Here is a 12,407-nt window from a genome sequence, read left to right on the forward strand (position 1 = left end):
TAGGCAACTATCTTGAACTTTATCAAACACTAGGTGTGCGTGCATGCATGCATGCGTGCATGTGTGTCTGTGTGTGCATATTTTCATGTTTTTTTCGGAGAGAGGGTGAGAGTCAAACAAATTGGTAATTATATTATCCGTGCAAGATACTGGTTTCACTATAAAATTCAACCAAGTAGAATACAACATCCTTTGACCTAGCTGATAAAAGGTCAGAAAGCAATTTTGAATAATAAATGAGACCCGCTGACCTCATGACCCAAGTCTGGCAGGGTCAGTGGCAGCCCTCTCACCAGATGCTGATGGCAGATATACAGACACAGACAGCTCAACTAATGAGCTTCCTGAATAGGGGTTTTTAGATCCAGTGACATTTAAGTGCTATATAGTATATAAAACAAACTTCTAAATAATCTGTGTCATATAAAATTAAAGTGATATTTACAGGGAAGCATACTTGATGTACTTTAATCCTTTTACAGCTTCTCCTTGTTGCCCTTTAACCACAAAATTTAGTACCTAACGTTTCCTTTAAGATCTTTTTTTCTTACACTTACGTGATTCCCATTTACTGGATGCACTTTGCTAGGATGAAATGATGCCTTTTTGGCATTTCATTTAGCCCAAGTCATCAAAACATTACATTTAAAATGCAGCCACTTTATTGTTCTTAAATACAAACCAAAGCAAACTTATCTTCACCTTCCAGTGGATGAAATTTACCTATAGTGTTTAGGGCCACCAAAAATACGGTCTTGACTACCTGAGTGCTACAACTGGGCTGTTCAGATTGAGCCACAAAATAGGTAGATTAGAATGGACTAAAGACAGGGCCACATCATCCATTATGTAGATATGCAGTTTCCCAGCATTCCGCACAAGCTGCATGAGGGCTCAAGTTCAGTCTCCCATCCATCAGTTTGAGAGTGCCCTGAAACTGTGAGTCCTAAATTAAGCTGTGGATTTCAGCTCTCTCACCCATCTGATTTTTCCTCACAGGGCACATCTACATGTGCATTTATGGTGCATTAAATTTATTGCACAGTAAATTACTGCGCAGTAAGCAGGAATAAGCCGGTATTTACACATGTGGGTGACCTGGGACTAGATTTAGTCCCAAATCAGAGCAGCCTGCCATGTGCCCCTGTGGCCACTAAGGGGAGCTCCAGCCTCCAGTCACATGGCTGCTAGCGCTTGGCAGCCATGCTGAGGCCAGAGGCAGCTGCCAGCATTTGGTGGCCATCTTAAAAGCACATCCCCACTCTCTGATCCCTGCCCAACCCCTCCCTTGCCCAGGAGCTGCGTGCCCAGTGCAGGGGCAGCATGCAGCAGCTCCCTCCCTGCCCACCCTGCCTCCCTACACCATGGGTGCTCCACCTCCTGTCCCTGCCCCTGCCAGTGGTGCCCAGCACCCTGCTGCTCCAGCCTGGCCCCTGCCAGCAATGAGCAGTGCCCTGCACTGCTGCTGGCCATGGTGCTGGCACTGCCTCCCCTGCCCAGGCCTCAGGACAGCCACGCAACTACCAGCTGGGCCCAGGGCACTGGCTGACCCCCTCCTCCTGCACTCCCTGCTCCAGCCCGCCTGCCCCACCACCCACATACCCCCAATCCCCTTCCCAGCCCCAGAACTACTCCAGGACACACATGTAGGAGAAACCATTCAAACTTTATTAATAGAACAAACCCCCCATCCCTCCTCCCTCCACTCCCAATATAGCCCCTCCTCCTCCCCCCACATACAGTGCCCCTCCACTACCCTCCCTACCCATCAACAATAAAAAACCCATTCCTGAAAGCTGAAAGACACTTCTGACCCTGTCCCCAAGTCCACCTGAGAGGTGCTGAGGGGTGGGGCCACCCAGGGCAGAGAGCCCAGTGGCAGGTGGCCAGCACCCCAGGCACAGACAGTTCCCCTGCAGGTCTGGGGCCATAGTGAAGCCTGGGAATGCCTATATCCTGCAGACACTGTAGGACATGCTCCAGGGTCCTGCTGGGGGCCTGCTGTGGGGAGGCAGGCAGGACCCAGGGGCCCTGGGGGTTGGGGCAGGAGACCAGGCATGGTGGGGTGGGGCATGGGCAGCCAGCTGCTGTTCCATCAGTCTCCATGTACTGCTGCTCAAGGACCACCAGTTTGACTCAGTGGGTATGGCTTCCTCCCAGGTGAGGCCTCCTCCCATCATGCCCACTGGTCCATCACCCAGTCCTCCACTACAACCACCAGCCACCAGAGCAGGTGGGTCTCATTCTGCCTGTGCCACTGGTGCAGCTGGGGCCTCTGGGTGACTCCAGGGGCAGGTGGCAGTGAGCCCATGGCGGTGGTCCTCTGGGTCCCTGAAGCCTCTCCCCTGAGTCCAAATTTTGGCCCTGCAGAGGCAAGAGACAGAAGGCTTTTGTGAGAGTTTGCAACTTTTGAGAGAGAAGCTCTGATCCAGGGGTCCTGCATTGCCTGGTCTCAGATTGGAGGTTAGGTGTGTGCGGGTGCCCAGGGACCATGGTAAGCTGGCCAGGCAGGACTGGGCCCAGGTGGGTGTTGCCCAAGACTCCTGTCCTCAATTGCTCCCTGGGGGATAGCCTCCCCTGCCCCTTTTCCAGGGTGGGCCAGGCCAGACTGCTGGCAGCGCCTGCTGCCATGGTCCAGCCCCTGCTGATTCCCCGACCTCTGCCCCTGCAGGCCCACAGCTCTGCTGCACTGCTGTCCAGCCCCTGGCACCCAGGCCACATAGGGATCCCAGACAACTGGGGTGAGGGGCTGGCCGCACCCCCATCATCTCCACTGGGGGCCTGTCCAGGGAGGTGCCCAAAGGCCAGCCCCCTGCCACACTGCTGCTACAGCCTGAGCATGCCCGTACTGTGCATGCTGCAGGCAGTGCATCTCATAGGCTGTTTATGCAGGTGGAGGGCTGCCCAGGCCACTACATCTTGCTGTTGCTGATCCTGCTGGTGCCCTGGGTACACATACACTCATGGATTGGGACCCTAAGCTACACCCCTCTCTGCACAGGGGGCAAGCCTGGCCTGCCCTGCAACCTCTGCTGCCACCTGGAAGAATATCTGCTACATGTTCCTGTCTCTGGCTGCCGAGAAGTTTGCTGCCAGGATCAACACCTTCCTCAGCATGAGAGAGGCCTGTGCCCAGCCAGCCGCAGGGAAGCAGGGTGCTCAATAAAGTTCTGACCTGTGTCCTGCCCCTCTGCATGCTTTGCGGGGGGAAGGGAAACCTGGGGCCATGGGAGTGCGGGTAGGTTGGACAAGGAGGCGGGGGCTGGGAGGGCAGTGGAGACAGGCTGGGAGTGCCTGTCCCCCAGTGCAGGACTTACCATGGGCTCAGTGTGAGGCTCTCTGTGTCAGGCGATGTCCAGCTCTACCCAGTGTCTGTGGCCTCTGGTAGGATGGGGGCTGGCACTCAGCCAGGGCCCCCCACCCTGGGAGGATCTGGTCCTGCTGGCAGTTCCTTGTAGGCAGCTACAAGGTGGCGCCAAGGCTGAGGGAGCCACTGGCCAGGGCTTTCCAGGCTTCCAGTGGGTGGAGCAGCCACAAAGGAGTGCCTCAGGACCTCCTCCTCACCCCACAGTGCCACAAGGGTGTGCAGCTCCTTCCAGGTCCAGTTTGTGCCTCTGGGGCTCTGGACAGGTGGGGACACATGGACAGGGCCAGGGCTGGACACAGGGAAAGAGGAGGACATCATGACCCGTGCCAGATGACTGGGCCCTTGCGCAGTTGGCCCTGTGATGCCGGCCTTGGAGGTCTGGGAACAGAACCCCCAACAGGGACACGGCCAAGGAGTTAGAGTCATATGGCTGAACTGCTTCACCATGGTCCTTCAAAGAGACAGAGGTGGGGGATAAGCAGCAGTGGGGAGCAGGTGTTGGCCCTGGTGGCACAGCCAACAGGTCCATCAGCCCTGGTAAAATTACAGGTCAGGGCAAGTTTGCTGCACCCCTTTGTAGCACTCACCTGTGGCCAGGCAGCAGCTCTGGAGAGGGTCAGACCTGGTAAGCATAGCCTGCGGGCTGTCCAAGGGGGCACACAGGGCCTGCTGGGGTGCTGCAGCCACAAGGGTGCTGCAGGTTCCCTGAAGTATGTGCCCCAAGGCACAAAATGGCTGCAGCTTTTATACCCTGCAGCTAGGGGATGTCAGAGAACAGCCCAGTCCAGCAGCAGGAGAGGGGGCCAGGCAGGAGCCCTGGGACTGGGCTGTAGTTGGCCACCTAGTAGCTGGACAGATCCACCTGGAAAGCTCCCGCATTACTGCGCAGTAAGGCATGTACACATATGTTACTGCGCAGTAACTAATTGGCATAAATTTGATACTTGCATCAAATCCTGCAGGTATCAAATTTACACCCAAGTCAGCATAAGTCACCATAGTTACTGCACAGTATGGGTGTGCATGTGTAGATGTGTGCCTGTACTGTGCAGTAATTTAGGTTACTGCACAGTAAATGTGCACATGTAGACACGCCCACAGAATCTGATTGTGTTTGATGAAGAGGAGTGCACCAAGTATGCACATATTGAGAGAGAGAGTGCTTTCCATATATGTTTTGTATGAATTAGGATTTAAGACAAGATTTTCAAATACTGGCCTCTGTATTTCACCCCAAATTTTGCAAAGGTTAATAACTTGGTTGGAACACATTAGGCTTTTCAGATGTCTGATTACCTACACCTATGATCTGGTACTTTGATGTCTTAACTATTTAGAATTTCACACATAATAATTTGCATGGACAAAATTTCAGAAGCAAAATGGATACCTAATGAAGTCTATATGTTATTCTTGAAAATATGTACAAATCAATCCAACTAAGTAACATGCAATAATAATAACTTTATAATCATGAAAGATTAAACACGTTTCTACATAAATTGCTATAAAGATCTGCAGAATTTAATAGAGAATTTTTAAACCAATACATACAGTTTAGTAGAGAATGTTTCCCTTCTAAAGGAGCCTATAGAATCCTGTAGGTTGCTTTTTAAAATTCTACAGGAAGATTTTCTTAAATTTTTTCAGCAGAGTCTTTGCACTTACTTAGCAGTTTACATTCAAGAATTGCAAAACATGTTATGAGCATAAATTATTTGAACTTACAACCCTGTTGGAACGTGGAAAAATATTACTCCACCATTTCTAGAGGGGGAAACTGAGGCACCCAAGCTCATTTTAAATTGTTGTGGAAAGTATTTCCTTTTATCAGTTTTAAAAGAGTTGCCTTTCAGTTTAATTGAATGTCTGCTTGTTCTTGAATTATGAGCAAGGATAAAGAGGAGCCAGTGGCTGATTTACTTTCTCCAAACCATTTATTATTCTGTATACCTCTACCACAGTCACCTCTGTTTGTCTTCTCTTTAAATAAAAGCATCTTTTCAGAATCTCTTTATATGGAAGCCCAATAATTTTCCTCACCCACATCTAGGCCCTCCTCCTTTCTGAATCAGTGTCAACAGAAAGGTTCATCACCCTTTAGAAGGAGGCATACTATCAATGTATATGATGGCACTGTAATGTTTCAATGTTATTTGCAAACACACTATTCTTATACTTTAATGATCTATTAGATTCTATGACTGCCACTGCACACTGAGAAGAGCTTTTCACTAAAATGCTCCTCATGACCCATGTTTGATCTCAACACTGTCACAGGGCTGGGGAGAGGAAATTTGGGTCCTTTTTAACCTGGGATTGCCTCAGGGTACTTTGTTTTTTTAATATATCTGTGCTGGTTAATACAGCTTTGGAGATTGCCCGTATTTATGATCAGCTACCCATGGAATGAAAGTGCCTTGCAACAGCATGTGAGTAGCTGGGACATGGGATATTCCTGGTCATGCTTCCACACCCTCTAGCAAAGACTTTTACACTAGGGTTGCTGCAGGATACAGACAATTCCCAGGGAATCTCTCCTAAATTTTTCAAGTGCATGCAAGATTTTGAAAGTTCAGTGTTGGGTAAGCACTTATAGAGTGCAGATATCGTAAACAGAGCTCATTGTTAATGTAACGTAATGTTGCTGAGTGCCTTGCCTTAGGGACATGGTTGCCAAACATGAACAGCAAATACAATATGTAACACAAATACTTGAGAAATTATAAAACCTCCTCAGAAACCTGTTTGTTGCCCTGCTTTGTGTACCCAAGGAAAGAATAACCTACACAAAGCAAAGAAAGTTTTGTTGTATCCTGTACATTGGTAACTGCATGTTAGGCTTGTTTGATGTTTTCTATGTCAGTAATCTACATCAGTAAAGGGCTGTTTTACACATTACAATTCTAAGCCTGATCTTGAACCATATTCCTGCTTTCTGCCAAACTAAATCATACCTTACTTTTTCCCATGCCTTGTCTATATAATCCCAAAGAATAACATTTCTGTGATGTTTGGTAAAAAATCAGGGAAGAGTTTTAAAGCCATGTGGCCAGATTTTCTGAAGGTTGCTCTCTTTCTTACAGGCATGAAGGTGTAAACCATTCTGGAAGGCAAAACTCTCCTGTTCACAGTAGCTTCACACAAAACTTCTTTTTTTCCTATGTTCTATAATGGTCGTGTGCTACCAAGGGCTTCTCACTCAAAGTGAAAATTTCCATGGTTTGTATCAACTTATAGTCATGAAAAATTGGATGGAGCAGTATAAAGTAACACATGCAGTCTGAAATCTGAGCCATAGTGTTTAAAAGTGTCTCCTGTCATTAACTTTGGAAAAATATTCTTGCTTATTTCTCATTCATTCTGTTTACCAAATGGCTCTGCTAACAAATTCTAAAATCACTTGGTTTTGCTGAGAAGTCTATTTTGCATGCTAAGGGGAAACGATTAATGACAAAATTATGAAGACATACAGCGGAGACAGGGATTCCCTATGGGCTCACTAGAGAAGGAATATAAACAAGAGAAAGTTTGGAAGCTGTGTAAAAAAGGGCACATCTCCTCTTTCATGTTTCCTCCGTGAATGAACAAATGGGGAAATGATCTTTTTGTTTACGCAAAAGAATTGCATAGGTTTTTTAGGAATTTTTAATATGTCTAGAATATAAAGGGAAGGGCAGGTAGGGAGCTAGAAGGAACATGGTAGGTGGTGACATGAAGCTGGTCCAGGTGTCAGAATGGAGGTTCGAAAAGAAGCAGAAAAATGAAGCACATGGGTCAGGAGAAGTGAGGATTAGGGCGGTGAGATAATGGAGATGCAGAGAAAGTAGGCATGAGCTGGATATTTAGTCACTTTTGCTACAGACTGATAGGATTGAGACACAACCTTCATACTACTGGATCATCTTGCATACAATCAAGGATATCAAAATCAAGGATATCAGTGGTTCATAATCTCACTCTCTGAACAAGCTGAGAATAAACAACTACTGTGCATGACATCACTATAGACCCAAGAGCACTAAAACCTTCCCTACCCAAAACCTGGAGATAGGTGTGTAGTACCCACCCTGCTTCTGCTATAGCCTGTGGGACTGTAGCAATTGTGATTCATTGTAGACCCCTTCTATATGGGTCTTGGGCAGTGGATCTGTGTTCTGGACCCACTAGCCATTCGGTATCATACATGCCTAATTCTATACTGCTACAGAGACAATTACCATAGGAAGCATTTATAAAGAACCCTGTCCCTCCTCCTCTCTCTCTTCATGCAAAGCAGCAGTCATCAGTTATATTTCTGGTTCTGCATACTTATGCAGTAAGGAAACGGCAGGTGTTGTCCCGATATATTTTCATTTCATCCATCCATAGCATGCACTAATTTTGTAAAAATGTTGTAAATTAGGTATGTGTACCACTAAAAATCAACCTATGTTTGATAGTACACAAGTATATATTCTGCTAAACCTGTAATATTATATTCTCCAAAGCAATTAACATACATCACATACTCTCTTCTTTCTCCCCCATTATATCATACACTGTTGCAGATGAAAAAAAAATATTTTTTTCCCTACTTAGGTATATTTTATGCAATTTTGGAATAAATTCTACTCCTAGATACAAGCAACTAGCTCCCATTGTGTTCAATTGGACTTGTGTTCATCCATTCATGGACAGATTTTTTTGAGGATTCCTTCACTCATAATATGGTGAGATGCCACTGTATATTCATTTCTTTTCCTGGAAAAACCTTGTCAACATCTTAATTCTACCCAGGCTTTAATTTCAAGCAGTTCTGTAACTCACATGGTCAACAGTGAATATACGTGCACCTTTTATGCTCCCACAGAAATTAACACATTCTAATCAGCTTTTTATTTCAGACAGGCATTTTTTTTTGCATGTATAAGATCCAAAGTTTTTAACAGTTCATTCAAAAAATGTAAAGTTTTAACCCACTATTTAGACCCACGTTTATTAATAAAATATTAATTTCTTGCAACCATTCTACACATTTTCCCCCTCAAAAAAGCATCATTTTCTTAACTCATTGTTGATATTTTGTTATTTGCATGATTTTTTTTTCTTTTTGTGTCACTTGATGTGTAATACACAAATGCATAAGGGAGGTCTGTGGGAAAGTATGACGTTTCCCCCAGCTTTTACATAGTTTGTGCTGAGTGGTTTCCTAACCTTTACCAGCCCTCATGGTGAAGTCCCTTTTATACTGTATCAGGAGTAAAGCTCATTTGCAGACAGCTGCAATATGATCTTCTCACCCTGCCCTGCCACTGACCTTCAACCTGATCTGAAAGAACCACCTTCTTTCAGAGAAAGTTATTAATTTACCATAATAGCTCTGTTTTGGGCCTCCTCAGCAAAAACAGACAATTGTGCCCAAATGGGATGGTTTTGTGATATTGAGTAACATCTTATAGATGAAGACAAAACCACCAAGGTATTTCAGTTAGGACTGACTCAGTTGGGGACCAAAAAAATCCTATTTAAAAGTATGGTTAAAGTGCTGCACTTCAAAAATATATATATTAGAAGTGGATACCTTCTCTACCTTATATATTAGTAAGGCTTGCTCCCTTTTTATTCTCTCCTCTTGACCAAGTGAAACTTGTCCATTGAGAATAAATGGACAGTTTGCTATGTAGCTTGCAAAGGTAAACATTTCAAGAGAAATAAGAATAGAAATAATCAGACTATTGGGTAATAACTGGAAACAAATAAAATGCTTCTGATTAAAACAATTAGTCACAAGCATTACAAGCTGAAATGCAGTCCAGTGTTAAAGAGACAGTTTAGAAGCACATGGTACATTTATCACAGCTCCACAGACAAGTTATTGAGCTGTCTGTGAAAAACAGAGCCAAACAGGAAAGCTTTCAGCAGAAAGCAGTGGTTGAGGTCCTTGATTGATAGAGTTAGATGATGCAAAGCTGTCTGATGGCCTTTCTGCAAAATAAAGTGAAGGAACTCAAGGTCTTTCATGACGATCTCTGACCACAGATGAACAGCTACTTTATTACAGCACAGATTGAGGTTGCACCTTAGTCCATATTCTGCCACTTTTCGATGCACACGGTTAACTTTACCAACAATCCACTGTGTTTAACATAAGTGTTTGCCATCTGTACAGGATTTTAAAAGGCTACTACAAGGGATAGCAGACTACACTGGTTAAAAGTTTTGCCTCTTTCCCTTTTTAACTGGAGTGACTGAAAATAATATATTCAGGCTTACTACAGGCTTCTTGCTGCCATAACAGAATTTGATTGTTCTAGGATCAGTCCCTTTTGTTTAATATATAACCCACTGGTGAAGAAAAGCCAGAAATCTACCTGCTGTGCTGTTGCTTTCAGAAATGATGATATTTACATCTCCAAAATGCAATCTCTCTACCTTCCAAAAGACGTTTTAAGTGCAGTCTAGTCACTCAGTGACCTGACACTTCTGTTCAGTCTCAGAAAAAGATCTGCATTAAAAACTAAGAACTGCTTAGGAACATTTACTAGAGGGAGAGCCTGTATTTTAATCTGTGTCCTGGTGTTGGTTAAAAAAAAGGAAACTAAAATTCTCATACCTGAATGCTCCAAATTAGCCATTTAATTTCATAGTCGGCAACCTAAATAGGCAGCCTGATTTGCAGAGGTGCCCAACACCTACAGGCCCCATTAACTGAAGTGGAAGCTGTGACTTTGCAATACTTCAGAAAAGCAGACACTAGCTGCCACATTTTTACATATGTTTAAAGATATACATAGTGTTTTCCCGAAGTGCCTAAGCACCTGACTTCCATTGACTGCAATCGGTTTAGACAACTCCCTGCTTTTGAAAACCTCACTAGGCATTCCTGCCTTGGGGTGTCTAAGGGACTTAGGCACAAAACAGGCTAGTCTCTACAAAAGCTGTCATGTGTTCAATGAGATCCAAGTCAGGAAGGGCTGGGAAAGCAGGGGAGATGTGGGACTACTCATGTTTACCTTGTAAATGGTTTTTTATATTTCATGATATTTTTGTCATCAGAGAACAAACTTTCAGAAACAATGTCTCAAAGATTCAATTAGGGGATTGATTCTATTTTGTTCTATTTAATTTTATTCAGATTCTTCCCCACTTCATAATCATATCTGAACACCTTCTAGGAATGCATTAGGTGATCTGACAAACAGCTGTCATGCATTGTTCTCTCATCCTCTTTCCTGAGGGGAAAATTGATCTGTGCTGTGAGGTTATACTAGAGAAGGTAAGGCCAAAGTTATGCCTTGTACCTGGAATGTTTTCATTGATAACTGGTTTTGTGTGCACATTTTCACCAGTATAAATCTTCATCTACAGCAGCGCAAATTAGAGCAACATTAGTAAATGGAAGATTATAGCAAATCATCATAATACTAATATCTTTTTCTCTAAGGAACAGTTGGAGCATGAGGCCAACACTTCAGCTGTGTAAACAACAGATCTAATAAAGGCTATGTCTGCTTATGCTGGAGGACAATCGGGGGCATGGACTCATATTTAGCTTCCTAGCAATTTCCAGTGAGACCAGCAGACTGGAGATGCTTCCTTTTTTTTCTCTCAGTTGCCTTCATTTTGAAGTCTGACTTATTCACTCCTCCACATGCTGTTATCTTCTTCAAAATAATGTGTTTCTTGCCATATGCTTAATTTAATATCCACAGCTGCCTACACTTTATCTTATTTTGAACTTAAATTCCTCAGTGGTCAAAGGACTGCTAAGAGCAATACAGAAATCCACGTGACAGTGGGTGTGTCTACACGTGTAATTAGCGGATAGCAATAAGCTCTGGGGCAGTTCACACTGGAGTTTATTTCTACAGGGCTCAGCGTTTACATGTTCACCTGGGGCTGCAGTGCGTTGAGCTGGGATGGAGCAGCCCCAGGCATCACAGGGGTTCTGGGTGGTGAGCCTGCCAGTCTGGGGCTGCTCCACCCTGGCTCAATGTGCTGTGGAGGGCCTGACTGGGGCGCAAGGGTGCTACAGTGCAGGACTAGTCAGCAGGCAACCCCCACATTTTGGCACACTAGTCAGCAGGCAACCCCCAGCCAGCCCCAGTCACTATCTACATGCACATTTTGGCACATGTAACTACTCCTCTGTAGGATAGTACTTGTCCCAGACAATACTATCCTACAGTGGAGTTAATTAATTTACTATGCCCTAATACAGGTGCATGTATAGACAGTGACACTTTACTACTAATTAGTCAGCTCTGCAGTAAAGCATACATGAGATACACCCAGTCTCCCTTATAGGGCTTATCACCACTTTTCACTAGTACTTTTCAGTACTTTCAAATAAGAACATGTTGCAAATATATTTATTTTTTATCTTAGGGTAGAAACACATAATCAAGCCAAGGTGCCTGGACAGAAAAGTAATTTTGAAAGCAAGGTTAATCAAATAAAGCAGAAATGATGAGACAAAGCAAAGCAGAGAGTAGCAGCAGAGTCAAGGCTTGGAGCTATAAGCAAGCTATCCTGCTTAGTAATTAGGCTAGGTACAGACATTCAAAAAGCTAGAGGTAGAATCAGTCTAAGTTATGCAGTTTTCTGTAAGCAGCGAAGATTAGATCAGTAGTGACCAGAACATGCGTTTGTCCTTTGGTGGAAGGGACAACTCTTAGACTGAGTTACACCATTTTTTAATCAGATTGTACGTGCTGAACTTCTGTTACTGGTATAAATCAGTTTCTGATCACTTATACTGGTAGAAGTGTAATGTCCATACCTGGCCTAAGTATTTAAAATAAAATACTATTAGCCACTTTAGGACAGAGTTTTTGTAATGTGATGAATTATTTAATTAGTAAAGAGTATGGTTTCTCTCTACCAACTTACAACCTGTCCTATACTCCCTAAGTATATTTGAATTACTTGCACAAAGAATAAGGGCCAAAAGAAAAAAAAATCCCTAGGGGAATAATTATTTTATTCTACTATTATATGTTGTTTCATTTGATCTATTTTGCATAATTATATATTATGTAGTAGTAGATTATTTACA

General features: G+C 44.2%; 1 protein-coding gene across 5 annotated transcripts in view; it reads right to left on the reverse strand.

The window, feature by feature from the left end:
* Positions 1-12,407, reverse strand: part of WDR72 (WD repeat domain 72) — a 284,931-nt gene that overhangs the window by 52,890 nt on the left and 219,634 nt on the right. For 3 of the 5 annotated variants that reach the window (XM_059714684.1, XM_059714681.1, XM_059714682.1), the window contains one exon: positions 1,776-2,364. The exons of the other annotated variants lie outside the window; for them this stretch is intronic. In XM_059714684.1, the coding sequence (XP_059570667.1) occupies positions 2,177-2,364 (188 nt within the window). In that variant the 3' untranslated portion in view covers positions 1,776-2,176. Of the gene's footprint in view, positions 1-1,775; positions 2,365-12,407 lie in introns of those variants that run through there. 5 annotated transcript variants of the gene reach the window in all.

This window comes from Alligator mississippiensis, chromosome 11, assembly GCF_030867095.1.
Source record: "Alligator mississippiensis isolate rAllMis1 chromosome 11, rAllMis1, whole genome shotgun sequence".
Taxonomy (NCBI): Eukaryota; Metazoa; Chordata; order Crocodylia; family Alligatoridae; genus Alligator; species Alligator mississippiensis.